Below are 25,630 nucleotides of genomic sequence, written 5' to 3'. Positions count from 1 at the left end.
ACGAATTTCGTTGTAAATGTATGCGTGGTAAAAGCATCTAAAATGTAATGCCAAGCGTTATAATGGCATTGCGGAGTCATGGTACTTTCGTAATGAAAGTATGCGGAGTGATGGGTGTTTACCGCGGGAAACAATCATTCAAGACTCACACAGTTCAAAATGTTAGACGGTCGCCGATGGCCCTCAAGCGGGGGCACACGCGAATGAGCGTGTCACATTACACATATTCTATTTCATACCCGGACAACGTCGGGACGGGCTGCTAGTAATAAATAAAGCTGTATACAGATCACAACCCATTGCACCTAACAAATTGTGTATAGATATTAAACCATAATGTTTAAAATAAATAATATTGACATTTTGTATTTCCGTAGTGGTGAAGGATATTGAATATAATCCTAAACATGACCAAGCAGCCCTGACTCATCAAAGGTTTTGGAGGATTCATTAAGACCTTTTCTCATCTAAGCTGGAGCTACGACGCCCACTCCATATCCGAGGACCTCCAAACAAGGACAGATGACACAACATGCTTTGAAATCCACACTGTTTGTTGTGTAACATCTTGTGGAAATGTATAGCAAAGCTGGTTAGAATGGCTGAACGTGCCTTATTCAATGTTTACCTCATTCGAAGCAAATGTTCATGACTGAAAACTAAAGAAACAGACTGGTCGGGTTGTGTTTGGCTTCGGTTGTGAAGGAATGTGAAGCATCGCACAAACTGACTGTTTCGGTGTGCCAGGAACCGTTCAGGAAAAGTTAGGCGGATTTCCAAAAAGATGCTTTTCCAATTTTAACTCCTGCAGGAATTCTTACCGTCGGCTGCAGCAAATGATGCCAAAATAATGTATTGCAAACTTTGGATGAAGTAGAACTTCACAGGGGATTTGTGCCAAACTTTGCATGAAGAAAAAATTCAAAAGGGATGTGTGCCAAACTTTGCATGAAAGCAGAAAGCGGCGTGTGATTACAAACAGCCCAATTTGAGGGCAAGGTGCGGTTTTCATGGTGGTGTGAGAGTGATGGCGTAACTACTCATCTCCAGGGTTTTTAGTTTTTGCGTTGGAACCATAATTCACTGTAGTTGTTTTTTTCACTGAGTTTCTTCCCCAATATACTTTTTGCAGAGTTTGCATTATTCGACACATACATTTCTATTTTTCATTGGATATATGTAGAAAGGTATTTATTTTTATAGTTATGTTTGCAATCTCTAACACATGTGCAATCAAGCATGCTAGTGTGTGTTGTGTGTGCACGGTTGTATAGTAGGGTACAGTGTCTGTATACTGGAGTACTGGGGAAGAGAGCCGCAGTGTCACACACCCCTGCCACAGAAGATCCCTAAAGCAGCAGCTTCAAGACCTAAACCAGCTTCCTCATTGCCTGAGTGGTCTGGAGCATGGGAAGGTGTGTGCTGAGGCGTGGAGTGCAAAAAAACGATGGATTTAGGCCCAGATCTCTGTACTGGGGTGAATGTAAGACATTGTTCTGCCTTCTGTACATCAACTGTTATTTTTGCAATTGTCACCCCGAGTGGGACGAGTATGCTCGGACGTGAGTCCCGTTCTCTCTACATCACTGGAGTCAAGCTATCCTGGCTGATGACGGCTGATAGCCAGAAACCTGTCCTAGGATGCTTGATTCCGATCCACGAAAAAGACATGGCTTGGCAGTTCAGGCTGGACTGTTCCCATGAGGCACAGGGTCAAGGCTGATTTGCATATGGCCATGTCTGAAATGGGGTGGTGTGGAGTGCAACAAAACACGATGGATTTAGGCCCAGATATCTTTTATGGGGTGAATGTATGACATTGTTCTGCATTCTGTCCATCAACTGTTGTTTTTGCATTGGAGGTGTGTATCTCCAGCACACAGATCTTGAGTGTGGCCGCTTGCTCTCTGGGGTCACGTGTTAGTCAGGAGTCACATGGACCCTCTGGGGAGTACTCAGTCCAGCTTCTCAAGGTAAGTTGAGTATAGAACTTCCGGCGAAGAGTGGTTGGCAAGCTGATGTGGCCTTGTATTATATGTGGTCAGAGGCCAGCTGTCACCTGTGTGTCGCTGCTGTCAGTCCGGGGTCCCTCCTCAGCTATTGTGTGACTAGGACTCCCCTACTATTTTTGAACTTTTTACTTCATCGTAGTCATGCCATGCCGGAAGCTGGCAGAAGTCCCAGAGTGTCGCTATTCGCTCCCGGCATAACATGCGCTGCAGGCTCTTGTACAAAGAGCTGGAGTGGGTAAGAAGACACCCCAAGTGAGGGATCACATATCCGACACACATACCTCGTTGCAGTTTTTAACAGACGCACTCACCGCGTATCCCCTTTCCGCTGTGCCCAGACTAGGGGGGCTTCTCATGGTGTCTGCTTTTAGCACATGTCTGTCATTTGCAGTGAATTTGCCTCATAGTTTGTATTCACCCTGCCTGCCACAGGAGAAGCCTCTCATCTCCATTACTCACCACTGGGCCCTACTCACTCAGCATGAGGAGCTGTGTGGGGCTGGCCTCAGCAGCAGCTGCCAGCAGCAAGCGGAGATGGGTCTTGAGTTACCAGCAGCAGGTGATCCCTCTGTGAGCTGCTTACTGGGGCAGGAGCCTAGCCCCAGCCCGAGGGCACATAACTCAATGGGGACTCGGAGGGCCTGTGACACGCGACAGCTTCCAGACATTACTTAGTGCACCATCTCTTTTTAGGACCATTTCCCTCCACTCATCCCCAGTCACAGATCTGGGTTGAATCCATCATCGATCTTTAGCTCACTTTGCCTACCAGTTTGGACCCAGCCATATGCAAATCAGTCAAGTTCTTGACTCTGTGCCTCCTGGGAACAGTCCAGCCTAAACTGCCAGGCCAATTTCTCCCTGGACCGGAAACAAGCATCCGGGAACCAGTTTCAGGGTAACACACCTCATCAGCCAGGCTATCTTGAATCCACTGGCAAAGTGAGAAAGGGACCCACGTCAGGGCATACCCTGCCAACTTGGAGTGAAAAAAGCAAACACAAGGAGATGATGGACGGAACGCTGAAACTTTTCAGACACTCCCCCCAGTCACAGATCTGGGTTGAATCCATCATTGTTCTTTAGCTCACTTCGCCCCCCGCAGTTCCAATCCAGCAACTTGCAAATCAGTCTTGACCCTGTGCCTCATGGGATCAGTCCAGCCCAAACTGCCAAGCCAGGTCTTCCCTGGACTGGAAATAAGCCTCCTAGGACTGGTTTCGGGGTAACACCCCTCATCAGCCAGGCTAGCATGAATTCAGTGGCAAAGTGAGCAAGTGAACCACGTCTGGGCATACCCTGCCAACTTAGGGTGACCAAAGCAAACACAAGGAGATGATGGACGGAGCGCTGAAACTTTTCCGACACTCAGCCCCATTCCCTAAGTTGGCAGAGCTACGTCCAACATCTCCTTGTGTTTGCTTTGGCTGCTACCCCAAAACAGCATCTTACTTCCATGGTGTGAGAGTTTTGAAGAACACCAAATAGTAAATCACCAATCAGAAATCAGCAACAACAATTTGAGATCATATAATGAATGTGGCTTCTGGCATCACGTCTGGACTGAAGACAGGACATCACTAAATGCATGTTTGGCAGTGGAAAGCAATACTTTACCTCAACACTACAATTGTATTACTTCTAATTTGTTGTCAAGTTGTATGATGAAGGAAAAAATCTAAGTATTCCAAAATCCAACAAAGAAATAAAAAAGAAAGACCAAAATGGTTCTAAAGGATCAGGAAAACAATAAGTAGTATGTAAAAAAGAGGGAACAGAACAAGAATAAGGCAAAAAAACACGTTTCCTACCCCATGATAATCCTAAATGTTAGGAAAGAAAAGAAAACAAGACAATAAACTAATGAAAGCAAAATAAGACAGATGGATACTTAATAAAGAAAGGAGGAAGTTAAATGAAAAAACGTGATATGAATAACTAACTTGAAAGTAAAAGAGAAAAAAAGAAAAAAGAAATATATCTTTTAAAAGATGAAGGAAAGGGGGACAAAGGGTAAAAATAAAGTATTCGAAAAGAAAAAAGATTAAAAGAAGTAAAAAAACTGGAAAGTAAAAACTATAAAACATAAAAGAGAAGCAAAAAATTCAGGTTATGAGGTACATTCATGACCAGTTGTGTTGGCCAGTGATTTCTTTTCGTTGGCTCACATGATTAAGTGGCCAACAGCGAGGCATAAAGCTTAGACTTCTTCTTGTAGGGAGCCCTAAGAAGTTGACTGTCCTCATGCCTGATTGGTCTTGGAGACCACTTTCCTCCCTTCAAGTCCTTCTCGTAGACTTGGTCTTCACTGTAGGATTCTTGGAAACTGGACCTGGTCACCAGGGAGCCCTGGGTTCAGGACTTCGTAGTGGTTTCCACGGCTCATCTACAATCTACAGACATGAGGACGGTGGTCCACTGTTACGCGGCATTGACTTGACAGGAATGGGTCCACCTTTCATGGTCCGAGAAGGACCCCAAGCATATCTTTCCAGCATTCTGTTAATCTGCAGCTTTCTGGACTACCTGGAGGTCAAATGTTTGATGTTCACTTCTGGCCACCTATAGTAACTTGCCGACTTGACATATACCCTCACGGGTGATTAGCCGCGCTCTACAAACTCACGTAACATAGGTGTTCAATGTGATAATGATTTCACAAAAAAGAGAAGACCCTACAGAGTTCCAGGGAACAGGGTACTATCGACAAATTAAGCCAAAGGAAATTCCCTGGACTGTGTACTAATTGCTCTCTATCTTCATACATATATATCACTCAAACATTACCATGATCATACAGTATCAAACCAACACGAAAATATGACGTTTACAATCTTTATACTTTTATTAAAATCTTTGTATCCAAGGTTAAAAAACAGACCTATGTCTGTGGTACATAAAATCAATTTGTTATACACTTTTATGAATATGTACATGTGCAAATTAAAAAATGAAAAAGTACATTGATATAAGAAGAAAAGGCAAAGAACGGTCATAAGAGTTACACCAAATATATGCTACTAAGTTACACAGAACAACCCCTTTCCTACTGTAGGTAGAACTTTTTCCCTATTCTTAATTTGGCATGATCCAGTATCCTCTTGTAGATATAATATACAAGTATACAAATGGTAGTAGAGATCACAGTAACCACAATCCAGGTGTATCTGTTCTCTGTTTGGGATCTGGCTGGGTTCTATTTTCTAATGCGTCGACGCGTTTCGGTGTTCACAACTGATATGTATACACCTTCATCAGAACTGCTGTATACGTGGGGTTCATCAATTTTGTATATCTTTTTTTCTAGGAAAGTATATCCTTTATTTCGGTTGGTATCCCCCGTAATCATATGACAGGTGGAGCTACCTTAGTTTAATTCTTCAGGACGTCACTAGTTATCTTTTCAGAACAAAGGTGAGAATCCTGTTTTGCATTTCTCTCAGACAGTTGTATGTTTATCGTTTATAGGTGCTTTTCTTATGTTAGGCAGATTTTCTTATTTGGGTTTCTTTCCTGCGCTATCTCGATCTGGGTAAATTTGTTTCTTGGTTATGTTAAAACTCGTAGCGTCGAGGTATGGCGTTTTCTTTCTGCGTGCCAATGAACCGGATATGTTCAGAGTATCGGTTGATTCTCGCGTCTACCTCGTCTTTCCCGTCAGCGGCAAATAAGAAAATCTGCCTAACATAAGAAAAGCACCTATAAACGAGAAACATACAACTGTCTGAGAGAAATGCAAAACAGGATTCTCACCTTTGGTCTGAAAAGTTAACTAGTGACATCCTGAAGAATTAAACTAAGGTAGCTCCACCTGTCATATCATTACGGGGGATACCAACCGAAATAAAGGATATACTTTCCTAGAAAAAAAGATATACAAAATTGATGAACCCCACGTATACAGCAGTCCTGATGAAGGTGTATACATATCAGTTGTAAACACCGAAACGCGTCGACGCATTAGAAAATAGAACCCAGCCAGATCCCAAACAGAGAACAGATACACCTGGATTGTGGTTACTGTGATCTCTACTACCATTTGTATACTTGTATATTATATCTACAAGAGGATACTGGGTCATGCCTAAATAAGAATAGGGAAAAAGTTCTACCTACGGTGGGAAAGGGGTTGTTCTGTGTAACTTAGTAGCATATATTTGGTGTAACTCTTATGACCGTTCTTTGCCTTTTCTTCTTATATCAATGTACTTTTTCATTTTTTAATTTGCACATGTACATATTCATAAAAGTGTATAACAAATTGATTTTATGTACCACAGACATAGGTCTGTTTTTTAACCTTGGATACAAAGATTTTAATAAAAGTATAAAGATTGTAAACGTCATATTTTCGTGTTGGTTTGATACTGTATGATCATGGTAATGTTTGAGTGATATATATGTATGAAGATAGAGAGCAATTAGTACACAGTCCAGGGAATTTCCTTTGGCTTAATTTTTTCAATGTGATAATGCCATGTTGCGGATATTAATGTGTGAAGCTGCAAAATGTTTCATCTGCAAACGTCACACATTTTGTTCAAAAAGTTCACACAGTTTGTAAATGTTTTGAAAATATAAGAGCGAAACAATTTACGCTGTAAAGTTGTTTTGTGAAGAAAATCCAGCAAAAAGCCACTTTTATTTGGACAATGGTGTCTCCAAAAAGTTTGTGAATTTCAAATATGAACTGCCTTTGTATGAACGTTCACTGGCAGGCAAACTTTTGCAAAGGTTAGAAACTTTTCAGACCTTTAGGGGTGCCAATAAGTTGGGACCCACAGAAATATGGGTAACTTGCCCCGGTGTCATTTTCAGACACCGGGACACGATCAGCAGCGCCTGCACGGTGCCTGCTTTCCATCCCCAGCAGCAACAAGCAGGCGGCGAGGGAGCCTTTTTTCATTTCACCTCCAGCTGGGCCGAAGTTAAGGGGGCATCCGGCCCCCTTTTGTTTGTATACGCTGACTGGGGGCGCCTGGAACCTTACATTGAAATGTAAATGCCACAGAGGGAAACAAAAGCACACAGCTTGCTTTCTCTTCACAGGTACTTAACAGAGGCAGCTCACATTCGGATCTCCTTTTCTGTTCGCTTTTGTGCTGCTCTCCACCCCAGCCCCAGCCTCTGTCTTCCCGCCACTGCCAGTGGGTCTGTCAAGTCAAGTCAAGTCAAGTCAAATAATTTATATAGCGCGCTACATACACAGAGGGTCTCAAGGCGCTTGAAGAAGGGAGGGGAATTATTTGTCGAATATCCAAGTTTTAAGTTGCTTTCTGAATGCTAGGTGGTTCTGAGTGAGGCGAAGGTGAGTGGGAAGGGAGTTCCAGGTTTTAGCTGCCAGGTAGGAGAAGGATCTTCCTCCCATGGTGGTTTTGTTGATGCGAGGTACAGTAGCAAAGGCTTGGTTGGAGGATCGTAGCTGGCGGGAAGGGGTGTAGAAGGAAAGTCGTGTGTTGAGGCATTCGGGTCCAAGTTCGTAAAGTGCTTTGTGTGCGTGGGTTAGGAGGCGGAATGTAATCCTCTTATTGACGGGGAGCCAGTGGAGGTTTTTCAGGTGACCGGAAATGTGGTCTTTACGCGGGATGTCTAGTATGAGTCTGGCTGAAGCGTTCTGGATGCGTTGGAGTTTTTTCTGGAGTTTTGCGGTGGTACCGGCGTATAGGGTGTTTCCGTAGTCCAGGCGGCTCGTGACCAGTGCGTGGGTGACCGTTTTTCTAGTTTCGGTTGGGATCCAACGAAATGTTTTTTTGAGCATGCGAAGAATGTTGAAGCAAGATGATGAAACGGCGTTGACTTGTCTGTTCATTGAGAGTGAGGAGTCCAGGATGACGCCCAGGTTCCGTGCGTGGTCCGTCGGGATGGGTGCTTTTCCAAGGGCCTCTGGCCACCAAGAGTCGTCCCAGGCGGAGGGGGAGGTACCTAGGATAAGGACTTCTGTTTTATCTGAGTTCAGTTTCAGACGGCTGTGCTTAATCCACTCGGCTACTTTTTTCATTCCTTCATGTAGGTTGGTTTTGGCGGTGTTCGGGTCATTGGTGAGTGAGAGAATCAGTTGGGTGTCATCAGCATAGGAGATGATCTCTTTTTATGTTAGTGGCCAGTGGGTGCAAAAAGGGGAGGAGACTAAACACCCCCCCCCCTCTCCCCCGCTGCCAACCCCCCCCCCCACCCAGGAACCGTGATACCTGTTCTGGCATCAGGGGCCAGTGGAATGGACCAATGGTATGAGGGGGTGAACAGCGCCCCCCCATGTGCAATGGTCCTTTCAGCAACCTCTGTCATGAACATCCCACACTATATGCTCTTTGTGTTTTCTAGGCAAGATATTGGGTATAAACTGCGGCCTCATTTACAAACCCCTTGCGCCGTCGGTACGTCACTTTTCCCCCCGCTTACGGCTAGAGCGGTCGACTTCGAAGCTGGCGAACCGGGTTCGAGTCTCAGCAACATCATTCAACATCCTGTGATTCTGGGCAAATCACTTATTCCCCCCGTACCTACCAAAAAAGAATGTGTCCTTGTGTAATGTAAATGGTGCTATGTAAAGCGCTCGGATACCAGATATCTTCAGGTCTAGTTTGCGTTATAGAAAACGCGGTGCAAGGGGCCTGCTATAAGTCCCTACATTTTTATCAACAGGTCTAGCAAGGGGTCAGATATGTTAGTGACATAATGGGAATAAAAACACGCAGTACTCGTTGTTTTAACTTCAAGTATTTCAAACAATTATTTTTCGATTTTAGTGGTATTTACATAGGATTTCAAGGCTTTTCAAATATTTTCATTCATATTGAAAAGTCTTCACCCAAAGTGCATGTAAGTGAAACCCTTTCCACTGTTCTAGAAGCTGCACCCGCACTTCACCTCTAAAGGAGGCTTTAACTGGGGCGGGGTCTGCTGCAAACTCAGGGGAGAAGCGCTAAAATGTGAGTCTAGTGTAGATCTTTAATACAGGAGATCTAAAATTTAAAAAAAAATGATATTTTCTTATCACTGATGTATTGGTTTATGTAAACATATATGACCATGACGGATTCCATTCCTAGGACATTGCCTAGGAAGAAGAAGGTGGCCATGTTGTTTCTTTCGGGATAAGGAACCAGCCAGGATTTGATAAAATGTTTGGGCTATGACACTTCATTTTGGGTCCCAAGCCGCCTCTTTATCTTTAGACTTTGACCCAGTCAGAAAGGGGAGGAAGAGGAGGAATAAAAAGAAAACAAAGACAGCGTCAAGGGGAGAAAGGAGAGATGAAAGAGAGAGTTATTGAGGCAGTGTAGGGCAGTGGAAGAAATCGCCATGAAGTGAAATCAATTCTAGGCAGCCTTGGGATTAATGGGAAAAAGAGACAGAAAGTGTATGGTGATGAAATAAAGAAGCGTGTGGTTGAATTAATACTAGGCAGCCTAGGAAGGCATGAGAGAAAGAGACAGAAAGCGATGGGTGATTAAATAAAGAGTTGTGAGGTGGAATCAAGACTAGGCAGCCTTGGTATTCATGAGAGAAAAATACAGAAAGTGTAGGGTGATGAAATAAAGAGTTGTGAGGTTGAGTCAAGACTTGGCAGCCTTGGTATTCATGAGAGAAAAAGACAGAAAGCGTATGGTGATGAAATGAAGAGGCGTGACGTTTATTAAGACTAGGCAGCCAAGGTATGCATGAGAGAAAGAGACAGAAAGCATGGGGTGATGAAATAAAGAGTTGTGAGGTTGAATTAATACTAGGCAGCCTTGGTATTCACGAGAGAAAGAGACAGAAAGCGTAGGGTGATGAAATAAAGAGTTGTGAGGTTGAGTCAAGACGTGGCAGCCTTGGTGTTCACGAGAGAAAGAGACAGAAAGCGAATGGTGATGAAATAAGAGTTGTGAGGTTGAGTCAAGACGTGGCAGCCTTGGTGTTCACGAGAGAAAGAGACAGAAAGCGTAAGGTGATGAAATAAAGAGGCGTGAGGTTGAATTAATACTAGGCAGCCTAGGAAGGCATGAGTGAAAGAGACAGAAAGCGAAGGGTGATGAAATAAAGAGTTGTGAGGTTGGGTCAAGAATTGGCAGCCTTGGTGTTCACGAGAGAAAGAGACAAAGTGAATGGTGATGAAATAAAGAGGCATGAGGTTGAATCAAGACTTGGCAGCATTATTCCTCTGCAGTTATGTTTTTTAAAGGTTAAGCAGTTAGCCAGGCTAGAAAGGTCTGCAGTGTTGAAATCTGGATCCAACCTGTGGCACAGCCACTCACTGCCAGAGCCCAATAAGTAGGGGTCTGGATTCTGTGGGGTGCCCGAGCCTGGCCAGATCCTGTACCTTTCAATGGAGAGTGTGTCAGCATCTGAGCCATGCCAGGGAGGTCTGCGGTGGACTGCAAGCGGTTCCAGACACAGAGGTCTCAAGATTATGAACGTCCTACAACTGAAAGGGACTTATGTCTGATAGTGTTCTTGTAGAAAATATGTAGAAAATATTTTAGAGAAGTATTACTGAAAATATTGAAATGCATGGGACTGTACCTCCAAATAAATCTGCTAAAGTAAGTCTCTCCTCTCAACCTGCCTCCCACATCTCTTTCCTTCCCCGTAAACCCTCTTCTTCCTCTCCACCCATTGGTCCATGAAGGCAGAACACACACAAAAATTAATTATTTTGTTGTTGAATCACCTGGAATGTGCCTTCTTCGGTGGGCCTCAGGGACTCCCACTCCGGTGAGTCCAGGAACTGGTAGGGGAAGATGTAGTGCAGGAACTGTCCATCTAGACTCACACGGATCCTGCCAGAGAAGGAGGAGATGGTGCATTAATGAGTAGAAAGAATATGCTTATCACTATTGGGTATGTTTATAACTCCCTCAGCATTGACAAACCAGCACATCAAGAAAACTGTGAACTTTCAAAGTTGTTAGTTTTGAAAAATGCTACTAAGCTCTGTCATATGCTGCATTTGTGTGCTGGCATCCTCGGGTACATCATGTGCCTTTCATGGCATGGTGTGCACAAGTACAAAGTAAGTAGGTTTCTTACACTGAATGTTTTATGCAGACTCCAAAGTGAGTAGGTTGCTTACACTGAATGTTTTATGCAGTCTCCAAAGTCAGTAGGTTGCTTACACTGAATGTCTTATGCTGTCTCCAAAGTCAGTAGGTTGCTTACACTGAATGTCTTATGCAGCTACCTGTCTCCAAGTTTTGATTGGTCAAAGCAGCAGTATCTACATACACACGAGAATTAAAACTGAATTTATTCTAGAGCAGTGGTGTCCAATGTAGTTCCATGAAGGCTGGAGCGATGCCAGATTTTTAACATTTACTTGACACATATTCAGTTAATCTACACGAGAATTATGTATATACCTAGGTCACATACTGAAAGCACAACATGGTAGATTAGGGTAGCTAAAGTATTTCGTAAGATCAATCTGAGGAGGGGAGCTTGTCAGACTGCGCATAGGGAGTGTCATATACCACTTAGTGTGAGAAACCGATTGAAATAGGAAACAAATTATGTGAAAGAGTGACCGAAGTAGTGATTAAACCCAATGAGACATTTGAGTGGCTACTGACCATAGTGTTCATACGCAAGTTTGATGGCGGGTTGAGAATATGTATCGATTTGAGTCATTTAAGGAAAATACATGTCTTTTTATATTTGTAGGGACTTACACAGTGCAAACATACCCACAAAACAACAGAGCACTGTACAGAAGTGGTGCAGATGAGAGGTACAAAAGAATTGAGAAGAGGGCAATCAGAATTGGAATGCAGGAAGGACAGCTGGGGCTTTTTGCTCAGAGGCTTACACTTTATTGACATGTTGCGCCATGAGAAAGGTCTTTAGCTCAAACAAGTAGAGCAGGAGTGAAAGAGCTTGACTCATCTGGGCGAGGAGAGAGTTCCTGATCCTATGAGCTTAACATGTGCTGACATCAACCAGGATCAGACACAAAGGTATCTGGCCATATTTGGCCGCACCCTTCATCCTGTCATGTTACATCTTATCTGATGGTGTTTGGGGCCTCTAAGTTAGAACAAATATCACTTTAGCTGACATAGACCTGGGTAAATTTACATTTCGTTTTTTCAGAGAGCAATGCAAAGCATCCTTGAGGGAATGGTGGGTGCAAGCTGATTTCAAGATGGCAAATTGGTTTATGGAACTACTGAGTATAGACATGATGCTCAGCCGCATATGGTGTTGAAGAGATTGGAGCATTACAGGCTTGAAATCTGTTAAAATCTTAAGTCCCATTTGAAAATGGAGAGTGTGACCAATGTGAGACATGAGTTAGATAAGGGCGTCAGATGTCCTAAGACCATGTGAGTAGAGATAATACTGAGGATAGAGCTACTTACAGACAAGGAGAAGTTCTGATTATATCTAGGATTGATTTAATGCTACTGAAAGTTTGTTAATAGCTTGAGGACAATGACAGGACACAAAAGGCGAGCCAAAGGGAATCTGATCACACAGAGAAACCTGCATGAAGTACCTTTGTTACCATCATTTGATACTGAGAGCCAGAGTTTGGGGGTGGCTAACAATCCTCCAGAACCAGTTGATTTTCCTCGACAATACTATCCTTATGGTGGAGGAGGTTCGACCAGTGGGATCTACTGTACGAAACTAGAGAAATTCTCAGTTACCACTGGGTTCCAAATATGACCCTATATATTGCACCATACTGACTCTCAATGGTACTGTGAGAGGTGGTGTTGAGCAAAATGTAAGATGGGAAGAAAGCCGTATATTATTTTGAGCTTAAAGCTCTGAGCGAAACAGAGAGGAGTAGTGTTCTGTCATTGAGTGTGCATCGTTACCATTATCAATTAATAAATCAATCAGCATTTGTAAAGCTCAGCACTGTCACCCCAATGGGTATATAGGCGCAGTGTCTCTGTCGAAGAGCCGGGTCTTGAGTCTCTGTCAGAAGTCTGCCAGCGAGGGGGCTGCAACGGAGCTGGAGGGGAAGTTCATTCGAGGTCTTGGCAGCGATGTAGGAGAAGGAGCGGCCCCGGCTGCTACGGATGTGGGGGGTGTGTGCGAAGGCGAGTAAGGACGAGCACAGGTGTCTAGAGAGTTGGTGGAAGTTCTGTCAATGCATGATGTAGGCAGGTCCTAGGTCCTGGAAGGATTAGTAATCAGCATTTCAGAACATACATATTGGGTATAGCATATGTGGTATGTTCATATCATAAGTCGTTGGTGATCCTGTAGGCCACTGCCGGTCACATATAACAGCTCCTAAGATTACCAAACGGATCTCTAATTTACACGGCTACAATTTCTGTGTGGAGTACATGGTGAGAAAGAGTTCTAGCTGTTGGATTGATTACCTTGAGCTGTGTTAAAAGAGAATGAGCCACTCCACTACAATCAACTCCCCTGAAAGTTAACCTAACCCACCCCACATCAATCTACCCCACATCAATCTACTCCTATCTACCCCACCCCCCTCCAATCTACCCCACATCAATCTACTTCACTCTACCCCACCCCACTCCAATCTACCCCACATCTATCTACTCCACTCTGTCCCACCCCACTCAAATCTACCCCACATCTATCTACCCATCTCCAATATACCCCCTCAATGCCACAGTACTCCCATTTACCCCACCCCACCCCACTCCAATCTGCCCCACTATACCCCAATCTACTGCACTCCACTCAAATCTACTGCACTCCACTAAAATCTACCTCACTCATCTCCACCTACCCCAGACTACCCCACTGCACTCCAATCTATCCCACTCCAATTTACCCCAATCCACCACACTCCAATATACCCTAATCCAACCCACCGCACTCCAATCTACCTGACTCCACTCCAATCCACCCCATTCCTCTCCAATCTACACCAGTCTAATTTCCCACACAATATTCCAATTTAACCCATTCCACTCCAAACTCCACTGCAACCTATCAAACTCATCCCCTCTTTAATCTACCCCACTTCAATCTACCACAACCTACCTGTCAACTCTACCACGATCTATACCCACTCCAATCTGCCGTACTCCAATCCACCTCAACTACCCCACTCTACTCCAATCTACCCCACTCCACTTTACTACATTCCACTCTACCCAAATCTACTCCACTCCACTTCACTCCTAGCAACTCCACTCCAATCTACCACACTCCACTCAAATCTACCCACTCCAACCCCAATCTACTCCACTCCAATCTACCATAATCTACCCTACTCCTATCTGCCATACTCCAAACCACCCAAACTACCTCACTCCACTCCAATCTACCTCACTCCACTTTACCACATTCCACTCCACCCAAATCTACACCACTCCATTTCACTCCTATCTACCGCACCCCAATCTACCACACTCCACTCAAATCTACCCCACTCCCCTCCATTCTATCCCACTTCACACCAATTCACCCACTCCAATTTACCCTACCCCATTCCGCCCAATCTACCCCTCCCCAATCTACCCCACCCAATTTACACCACTCCAATATACCCCTATCTACTCCACTCCAATCTACTCCAGTCTACCCAATCTATCCCAATTTACCCCAATACATCCCACCCCACTCCACTCACCCCACATCAATCCATACCACCCAATCATCCCTCTTTAATCTACTCCACTCCAATGTACTTCACGCCACTCCAGTCTACCCCAATCTACCCCACTCTACCTAACTCCATCCCATCCCAATCTACCCCACGCCACTCCAATCTACCTCAAACTCCCAATCTGTGGGGAGAGGAGTTGGGCTAACAGCTAGGGCGGTCGACCTTGAATCTGGGGAACTGGGTTTGAGTCTCAGCAATGACGCTGAACATCCTGTGATTCCGGACAAATCACTTAATCTCCCTGTGCCTAACAAAAATGAATGCGTCCTCATGTAATGCAACTGGTGCTATGTAAAGCACCCTGATACCCAATAACTTCGGGGTCAAGTACTCACAATATAAAACTGCGTCAAATAAAAAATAAAAAAATCTACCCCACTCCACTCCACCCCAATCTACCCCACTCTAATCTACCCTAATCTAACCCATTCCACCCCACTCCAATCTACTGCACTCTAATCTACCCTTATCTACCCCATTCCACCCCACTCCAATCTACCCCACTCTAATTTACCCTAATCTACCCAATACCACCCCACTCCAATTTACCCCAATCCACCCCACTCCATTCTACCCCACTCTACTCCCACTCCTCTCTAAGGCAATCTATTCTACTCCACTCTACCCCACTCCAATCTACCTCACCCCACCCCACCCTGCCCCACTCCACACCACTAACTTTTTGCCATGCTGAGCAGCAGCCACTCACTTGTACATATTGGAAAAAACACAGTGCCAAAGCCATTAGCTCTCGCACAGGCGAGACCTATTAGCTTTGCCAGTGCTTGTTAAGAATGCAAGGGTTTTATAAAGAACATGTGAGTGCTGATACCAGACAAGACAGCAGCTCCTATTTGCTGCCAGGTATGCTACTTCTTTCGTTGATACAAAAAATAAGAGTCCAATTCAATGCACATTTAATGTAATTCCATGTGGCATCGGTGTGCAGACAGCAGGGTGGCTTTACAGGCCGCACGTTTGACTCCAGGGGCAAGGTTCATTCCTAAACAAGACTTGAAAACCCTGGTTCAATCTTTGGTACTCTCCAGACTGGACTACTGTAATTTTCTCCTTGCAGGCCTCCCCAAAACCCACTTATCTCCTTTAAAATCCATCCTTCATTCAGTGGCGCGTTTTGTCTATGGCGCTAGAAGAAACAACCATATTATGCCTATACTGATTTCTCTCCGCTGGCTTCCCATTGAAGCTAAGGCAATGCATAAGACTGCTTGCGTCACCCATAAAGCCATACACCCCTCCACTCCTCGCTACCTGGCTAATAAACTCAAATTATCAGGTGGCTACAGCTCTTCATGAAATGCTCCAAATCTACTGCTCAAACCTCCAACTTTCAAAAGGGAAAGATTTATGGCGCATCCTTCTCAGGCAATGAATTTGGAACTCGCTACCTCCAAAGCTTCGCACCCCTGCCTCTTTCTGAATTTTCAAAACAGATCTTAAATGTCTTCTCTAAAAATACCGGCTTTAGTTGATTTTGCTTATTTTTGTACCGGCTGCGACACCAAAATACCGGTGGTGCCGGTAGAAATCCAATCAGCTGGAAACCCTAATCCGGAGGCTGAAAGTTTGTTGTAGGATCAGCACATTATTTATTTCCCCCACCCTCCTTCCGTGATTGATGCCAGAATACCTACAGGTTAACTTATATCAGCAATCCAACGCCAGCTGTCAATAACATGCTGAGTTACTCCAGGTGTCTGGGAATACATCCTGCATTCAGACTACTCCCTCCTCATTCTCTCCACTCACCTTTCACTTTCATGTTCACCGTGCACTCACGTCAATCACCCTCCTCCTACCCTGCACTTACACGAGCATACTTCACCCTTCACGTATATGGCACTCCACTCACTTGTCACTTTAAGCGATCACACTTCACTCACACCATTCTTGATCCTCTTACTCTGCGCTCACACAAGGACACCACTCACCTGTTCATGTAGCTCACCTGACACATCAGTGCATTTTTCATACGACACTCGCACTTACTCATGCTTCACTCACTCACACTATTCGCCGTCGCCCAGCACTTACATGAGCACACCTTTTACTCTGCACCTATAAAAACGACACAACTCTCATGACCATACACATATTTCTACAAAGGCACCCACAGAGTACCTGCTTTTTCCGGAGTACTAGATGTCTACATAATTCCATCTGCAACAACGAGGCTGGTGCGAGAGGGGTGCGTGGACTGAGAATGTTAGTTGGCGCGAGGTGGGAGAGTAAGGCTGGGGCTCTGGGGTATCGTGACGGATCGAGACTCGCGTGACACCTTCAGGCATTCCTGGCTTTCCATTCACCAGAATGCTTCATTACGGGACATGTGTACTTTTTTTTACATTGAACGTTGGGTCTCAAAAACCGTGTTCCTGGATGAAATCCATGGTTGCCACAGAAGTCAATCATTTTATAAGATCAGTTGGATGCTGTGATATTACATGTTGGAACGTGGATTAGTTAATTTCCAATTCTGTAACTGCTGGATCCACACGTTAAACGAAATATAAGCCCCGTACAGCTATTGTAAGGAAGTACACTTTTTGTTCACATCATACTTGTAACAAACATTGATAAGGCAATATATTATTATTTTCGAATAGTGCATAGGGAATATGTTTTTATTAAGCTTCACTAAAATGAAAGGCAGGTACAGCAGAAGCATAGGGGCAAGCTTTTCTAACTCAATAAAAGCAAATTGACTGATGGAAATGTGAGTAGCAGTGGGTGTGTGTGTGTGCGTGTGTGTGACAGAGTACAAAGGTACGAAAGAGTGCAAGAGATATAATGAGAATGTGTGTGTGCGTGGCAGCGTGTCTGTGTGCGAGTGTGATAGTACAAATGTACGAAAGAGTACAAGAGATATAATGAGAATGTGTTTGTGCGTGGCAGCGTGTCTGTGTGCGAGTGTGATAGTACAAATGTACGAAAGAGTGCAAGAGATATAGTGAGAATGTGTGTGTGCGTGGCAGCGTGTCTGTGTGCGAGTGTGATAGTACAAATGTACGAAAGAGTGCAAGAGATATAGTGAGAATGTGTGTGTGCGTGGCAGCGTGTCTGTGTGTGAGTGGGATAGTACAAATGTACGAAAGAGTGCAAGAGATATAGTGAGAATGTTTGTGTGCGTGGCAGCGTGTCTGTGTGCGAGTGGGATAGTACAAATGTACGAAAGAGTGCAAGAGATATAGTGAGAATGTGTGTGTGAGAGAATGTGTGTGTGAGTGTATGTGTGTTATACGTTCAACAGTGCTGCTGGCCTGTCATACTGGAGGTTATTCTTGTCTTGTGGACAAGGGCACTGACCGCATATGGTTGGGAGGTGTTACCTACAGCAAACTGCAGGCCCTGACATGCTTCTATTAAGACACCATCATTGGTTGTGGGGACTTGAACTGTCTAACTAAGAAAGCTGATAACCCAGTCATACCCAGCGGCAGGGACACAGAACATGCACCGCCACACCTGGCCAAAGGCCCCGACTTGATGCACGTAATTCTTAGCATATGGGTAGACTCATAGCAAAATGTTGGAACTGATATTTGAGGTAACTCTTGTCATAATAAACTTAAGACGTGGACCAGAAACCTCAAACACGCCCCTCCTACTGAACTCAAGTCAATAATCCAAGTTCAACTGCAACTTCTCCTGCACTCCCAAAATGCAACGAGCTTACTGACTACTTTAACAAGGCAATCACCGATGTCCTTGACCAAGTTGCACCGCTTAAACTAAAACAACAAAGAGCAATCCAATCTAAATCTTGGTTCAATCCTGAGCTCAACAATGACTAGCAGAAAGAACTTGGAGACGACACCCCTCGCCTTCACATTTAGCTCTCCTTAGATCTACAAGATCAGCTTAAAATAGGCACATTTTAAGAGAAAAGGCATCTCTCTTGTCGTTCCCTACTGCAGCATGCTAAAAATAGGCCCAGCAAACTCTTTAACATTGTCAAAAGTCAAACCTCATCTGCCCATCCTGACCGACGGCATCTAACAAAAGATGTGAGGAAATTGCCAACTTCTTCACTGACAAAATTGCGGAAATTGATCAATCCTTCCCTCAAACCATGGCCTCTCACAATCGCCAAATCTCTCTTAACCTCTCCACTTTCTCCACACCCACCCAGTCTCCTAATCCTTTCTTCGATCAAGCTAATCCAATTGGTTCTCGAGACATCCTTTCCAACACACAACTGAACAAGCATTTGCAATGCAATAGGTCTCGCATTTCCGCAAGTTTAAGCTTTTGGCATTGTAAATAACAATGCCTATTTTTGTTTTTTAAAACATAAATAAAAGCGATTGTCATTTACAATGCCCATAGCTTAAACTTGCCTCAATGCGAGACCTATTGCATTGCAAATGCTTTTTTATATTACACACCACACATGCAAGTTGGGTAAAAGAAAAAATTATCAAGTATCTACGATACATTGATGACATTTTTATTCTGTGGCAGGGAAGTGAGGAGGAGGCTAAAATGTTTATCAATGAAATTAATGTTAACCAACTTAACCTACATTTTACCTCACATATCAGCGCCTGTCAGATAGAATTTTTGGATGTAAAGGTTTACGTGGAAGGGAGTCAGCTGACATCGACTCTGTATCGTAAACCAACCTCTGGCAATACCCTCCTTCACGCCTCAAGTCTCCATCCTAAGCATACTATTTATAGTATCCCCCTTGGTGAAATCTTAAGAATCAAGCGTATCTGCAGCTCCACATGTGATTATAACAACTGTGTCAATGATCTAAGAGTACGCTTTCTAGAACGGGGTTACTCCAATCAAATTTTTAACCAAGCTTTGGCTAAAGCAAGGTTAAGAAGTAGAGAGAGTTTACTAGCAATGTCTGATTCTGACAATGTTGAGTTGCCTGTTGGTTCTGAGATTAATGTCAATACCTGCCCTAGATTTATTACGGCCTATAGCAGTGATGAACATGCCATCAAGAGAATTATTCAAAAGAATTGGCCCATTATTTTAACTGACAATGTTTTGAGCTCGACATTACCTAAGTATCCTATAATTACCTATCGCAGAGCCAGAACTATGGGCATTTCTCTTGATATCAGTAGTCCTGAACTAAAACAAAAACAAAAAGATAATTGGTTAAAAGCCAAACCTGGTTTCAGGAAGTGTACTCACTGCAGGGCCTGTAAATTTGGTGAAAATAAAACACACTATCGTACACCATTCAGTCCCTGTGAGATTCCTATTAAGGGCTGTTATGATTGTAAAACAGATTTTGCAGTTTATGTTCTGACGTGCACCTGTGGACTACATTACATCGGTAGCACTAAAGCCCAGGTGCACGTCAGAATTCTGCAACATCTGAGGGCAATACTGCATACTGATCCCTCCTATCCTGTCGCACGCCATTTTGCCGCTAAGCATAATAAAGATCTTAATTGTCTTAAATACTTTGTGATAGGATCAGTACTGCCCTTACGGAGAGGAGGCAACAGAGAGCTGTTATTGCGACAGCTCGAAACACGTTTTATTTTAGATTTCGATAGTAAATGGCCGAATGGCCTTAATAACACTGAGGATTTTTATAATTTTCTGTAATTACATCGGAAATTCCTTAGTGGTGTCTATTTGAAATCAATGCTGCCCCTCTCCATGTCAGCCCTAGGTAATATGATTTTGTCAAATCTTAGACAGGCAACAACACCTACATTTCTCTTCTCTCCCAATGAGTAGTCAGGTTCCCTGTTGCTCATTGCAACAGGCTGTAACTAGTTAAATATGTATATTCTCTCTCCATGTTTCATAGATTTAATAGATAGTCAGGATCCCTGTTATCTATTAGTGTCACTCCTATAACCTATGCGCATTTGCACTTTATTATGTATATATATATGAATTATTTACATAATTGTGTGCGATTTTTCTATTGTGCGCCGTCTTCCTACCATTTTTTAGATCAATGGTTCCTCTCATCTTCCCTCTATTTTTATCACATTTTATCACTATTTAACTTTTAGATACACTGTCTGTTGTGTTTTTTAGAATATCAATATTATGAAATCAAAGATTTTAGAATTGCATTTTTAAATAATGTATGACATTCCCCTGATTTTATGACGGGTAATTGTTTAATTTTTCATAATGCATTGTCTGATGGTTTATAATATGAATTCTATTATCTATTTAACATTTGCAGCTTGCACTTTATCTTTAGCCTCTTTTGCACACTAGGCAAGGTTGTCCTAGCTTTTTGTGGTTGTTATTATAAGAGTTCCGTCAGGCCTTGAACAAGCTGATACAGCTTAACTCTGTCTGGTAATGGTGTCTAGACATATCATGATATTGACCTAAGTGAATGTTTGATGTCAGGATTGAGATGGTTCAGGCACTCTATGTTTATGTGATTAATACTGGATTTAACCAGATATACATGACTGTTTCTCATAACTACCTAAGTGTTCAAAAAAACTTGCATTTATGCTGGAAAAAGTTTCGGGTCAAACATTCTATGTGATAGTCTGTTTTCCCTTTCCTGGTGGTCAGATGACCATCCGGGGAGGAGGGCCAGAGGCGGAGCACGTAAGCACTTTAAAAGCACTGTTAGTTGCACAAATGCCTTGCATGTGAACAAGGGCTGCAAAGCCCGAAACGCGTCATGGTTGGGTGATTGAGAAAAAACTGGAAATAAACAATTTACCTGAAAGCTGTGGTCTGTCTCCTGCTTCGCCGGTCTGGCTGGATCGGAGGTGGTGTTACGGAGTTACTTCTTATATATATATATATATATATATATATATATACACATGACATGTGATGCTGTATTTATTTAAGACAGATGAGAAGTAGTTTCATAATTGAACTAAAAATAATATTTTTGCGGCAATAGTAGCCTGCTGTTTCTAAGTGCTAAAAACAGCAGGTGTACCCACTAGCCAAAAGGAGCAATTCAGTTCAAAGTGAGCACTACTTGAACCGTTTACTTTGTCACTAATACCTCATTCCATAGATGCGGCACAGCTCGGAAAATGTGCTCGATAAACAACGAAAGATATTTTCAGAAATGCTACATTTCACTGACTCCTGTGGATTTGTTACCGTAAGTGCCACGTAAAACTTTGTTCAAAGTATATTTTATTAAAACTCTTAGAAAAACTGTTTTGCACAAAACATCTCCATCCTCTTGCGTCCCATTTCATTATCGTATCTGACTCGAGTGGGGTGCTGAGATGGCGGCTGAACTCAATTTTAAGCCATGTCCCGTTATTCTTCCTTTTGACCTATTACATCTATCTGTGCCTAAGACGTCCTTCACCTCACATACTCCAGGGAGCTCTCTGCCGCTCCAGCCCCTCCCCCATCTTTCTGTCAATCACCTCTTTCTGCTCAGGCTGTCACTGCATACTTTCGCTCTCTTCGGTGGCCTGATAATCCCCTCTTTCCTCCCCCGCCGCCTCTCAGTCGTGAAATGTGTTCCAGTTAGATAAAAAATAATCATTATGCTTATTTCCGGGCCCTGGTGCAGGAGACATCTCACTGGACAGTGTGATGGATGGCGTCTTAGACTGGTGTCAACTCACTGACATCATCAAAGTCCATGGCCTCGGGGGGTGTTTATGAGTTGTTTCATTTTTATTCTGCGTCATAAAGGATAACGCTGCAGTTAATGCAGGCCGCACATCTGCAAAACATTAAATATGACACGTAATGGGGTCAGGTTTAACGCAGCACATTTTAGCGCAATAGATCAGCCTGTATAAAAGGCTATGTAAAGTTTTCTAACACGGGATGAGTGAATTAATTCTGAGACAAACAAGGGGTAATTATCATGGATTATGTGGGTATTAAATACGTGTTGCTTTGTTTTGTATAATATTTATTGGCATGAAAGTTGCACCTCTGGGATTTCAAGAAAAAGAAAATGGCGCTAATGTCCTGCTACAGTGCATTTTGTACATAATTTCATGCAATTTATTTTTTAAGGAAAGGTAAAAACAAATGAACAGCCCTCGTCTTAAAAACGAGCAAGAATGACCAACTAGAACTCGGAAGGGATGAACTCTAGAAGTGACACATTTCACATTAGTAAATTAAGGGGAATAATTATCGGGTTCATCATCCCTGTCAAATACAGGTGCCTGAGTGACTATACAACGGGGGAGAAGGGGAGCCTGGGGAAACGGACTCTTATGCTTACAACGGATTATAAAAGGTGGCAACCGTAGGCTTGTTGTCCTCGAGGATTAGTACTCCAAGTGTACTACTGATGGATTCACGCATGAGGTCAAGCATTGGGAACTCTCCCTGCACTCCCAGAAGGAAAAGAAGCTGGACCCGTGGAGCCGACGGGGGGAGGCAAAGTGAAAGCACGGGATGCGCGCGCTGACAGGAGATGTGCATGCGTACGGAGTGCACATCTCCTGTCCGTACTCGTGCACAACTCCTGTCCGCGCGTGCCATCTCCTGTTCCCTTCGGCACAGAAAGCGGCAACAATAGATCTCGCCAAGGCCTGTAGCGCGCATGTGCTGTGTTGCTAGGCGAGACCTAAAAAAAAACGACACCACTTGGACTAATTTCAAGCCCACGTCTGAGCTTGAAGTCTTTAATATCGTTGCAAAATTAAAGATGACCACTCATACCAGAGACCCACTCCCGACTAAGCTAGTACCTAACCTAAACCACATCATTGCCCCATGTTGGACAAAAAATATGAACTCCTCCCTCGCCCGGTGCCTCCCTGACTCCCTTCAACTTGGGAAAATCACTCCCATTCTTAAAAATTACAAGGATGACCCTAATGATCCCAAAAACCTCAGTTCCATCTCTAACCTCCCACTCCTAGCAAACACCATGGAGAAATGTGTCTTACAACAACTCAACAGACACAGAGGCAAATACAACCTACGTGACTTCTTCCAATCTGGTTTCAGGAAAGGCTGTAGCACCGAAACTGCCATGCTCAACATTGGCCCCTCTGGGTGGAGTGACACTCCCAGCCCCCCTCCGTGGAGTGACACCCCCTATCCCCCCTCGGTGGCGGCCGCACCTACCTCCCGGAGAGCAGCAGCGACAGGCGGCTGATGGGGGTCTTGCCCTCCAGGGCGTAGCTCTGGTCTCTGGCCAGGGTCAGCACGTGCTGCCCACTGCTGTGCAGGATCTCCTTGTAGACGGGCAGGGGCACCTGCAGGGGCTGGTAGAGGGTGCGGTAGAGGGCGCCCAGCTCCTCGCAGAGGGTGTCCCTCCGCAGGCGGTAGAGCAGGTGTGCCAGCTGCAGCAGGCATGCCCCCGCCAGCAGCAGCCCCCAGCACAGCACGTCCAGGCCGCAGGCGTAGAGCCAGCCCCACAGCGCCCAGCAGGAGAACCCCGCGGCCAGGAGGCTGAAGACGAAGAGCCCCCCGAAGACGCCGCTGCCCCCCATGAAGCCCAGCAGCAGCACGATGCCGGCCAGGTGGTAGACGGCCCTCTCCATGTCCGTCCGCCAGGCCTGGCAGGGGGGCGGCCCCAGAAGCTGCTCCAGCAGGGTGCTGTTGGCACTCATGGTCCTCCCCTCTCTCCAAGGGGGTGCCTTGAATCAAAATAAAGCCCCTCCCCCCACCAGCACGGGAGCACAGACACACGAGGGAGGGATGCGCTTGGCTCGCACTTTGGAACTCTATTAAAGTTGAGAGAAAATGTCTGGAATTGAAGGATTGAGGCTGGAGGTGGAGAACCCGGTGCGTTGGCTGCTCAACTGGTGGCGGGTCTCAAGGCCGAGGATGGGAGATGAGGATGAAGGCTGATGCTGAGGGATCCTGAGGGATGCTGATGCTGAGAGATGCTGGTCCTGAGGGATGCTGACGGATGCTGTTCCTGACGGATGCTGAGAGATGCTGACGGATGCTGGTCCTGAGGGATGCTGGTCCTGAGGGATGCTGATGCTGAGTGATGCTGAGGGATGCTGGTGCTGAGAGATGCTGAGGGATGCTGGTTCTGAGTGATGCTGAGGGATGCTGGTGCTGAGAGATGCTGAGGGATGCTGGTTCTGAGTGATGCTGATGCTGAGTGATGCTGATGCTGAGGGATGCTGAGCGATGCTGAGCGATGGTCTCAGCCCTCACGCTCCTGCTGTTCCTAAAAATCGAGTGATGATACTGAGCGAGACATCAGGTGATGACATCCGTTGACCACTGATGATGCTCTGCAGTGACTTCTCCTGGACCTTGGAGGCGGATGTTGTCGAATGATGACGCTGAGTGACACTGTCGAACACTGATGTACAGTTCTGGCTTCTCGTCTGCTCTGAGTCTTCTGAGGGTGAGACCCCCCTGCCCAAGAGCATAGGCACCCTCACCACACGGCCAGAACCTCACTTGAAGTCAAGAGGAAGCGCCTTGAAGTCATTCAGTTTGGAAAGCTCTGGTGCGCGAGTCTCCTCTTTCGTTCACTGATTGAAACCGACCTTCTGAGAACTTCCAAACCTCCAAACAAGAGGAGGGGGTCAGGTGAGCTGTCAGTCAAGGGCTCCTGGGGACCCCTCGCACGGCCAGGACCAGGAACCTTTACAGGGGTGCAGCAGGCGCTCTTCTGTCCGAGGCTGGCACCGAGGCGCTCTTCTCCCTGTCCACACCTCGAGCAGGCCCCTCGTCTGACACGGGCACCGAGGCGCTCTTCTGCCCTGTGCCTCCTCTGAGCCTGGCACTGAGGCGCTACGCTGCCCTGTGCCTCCTCTGAGACTGGCACCGAGGCGCTCTCCTGCCCTGTGCCTCCTCTGAGACTGGCACCGAGGCGCTCTCCTGCCCCGAGGCGCTGTAAGCGGAGCTCCGGGGAGATAGAGGTGACAGAGGAGTCCTGTGTCCCGAGAGGAATGCAGAGCTCCTGGCAGCCGGGAGAGCGAGGCCGCGGCCGCTCCATGTTTGGAAGTGAAACCCAAGGAGGGCGCAGGCTGCGGGCGGGGAGGGGAGCGGCCACCCGGCCACTTCACATAGCTCCGGAGGAGGCAGATAACGAGTGGGGAGAGGGGGTGAGAGGTCGGGGCCTGGGGCCCCGGGGGAG

The 25,630-nt window shown here is 45.1% G+C and overlaps 1 protein-coding gene across 3 annotated transcripts in view; it reads right to left on the bottom strand.

Moving 5' to 3' along the window:
* Positions 1-25,427, bottom strand: part of POPDC2 (popeye domain cAMP effector 2) — a 52,055-nt gene extending 26,628 nt beyond the window's left edge. Inside the window, exons 1-2 of one of the 3 annotated variants that reach the window (XM_086935849.1) lie at positions 23,650-25,427; positions 10,666-10,774 (exon numbers count right to left, since the gene is read on the bottom strand). In XM_086935849.1, the coding sequence (XP_086791975.1) occupies positions 10,666-10,774; positions 23,650-24,137 (597 nt within the window). In that variant the 5' untranslated portion in view covers positions 24,138-25,427. The remainder of the gene's footprint in view (positions 1-10,665; positions 10,775-23,649) is intronic. The other 2 variants (XM_086935848.1, XM_086935847.1) reach the window with 2 other exon arrangements.
* Positions 25,428-25,630: the final 203 nt, after the last annotated feature.

Source organism: Lissotriton vulgaris, chromosome 8, assembly GCF_964263255.1.
Source record: "Lissotriton vulgaris chromosome 8, aLisVul1.2, whole genome shotgun sequence".
NCBI lineage: Eukaryota > Metazoa > Chordata > Amphibia > Caudata > Salamandridae > Lissotriton > Lissotriton vulgaris.
The sequence above is the reverse complement of the archived record's forward strand: the minus strand, read 5'-3'. Positions and strand labels throughout refer to the sequence as shown.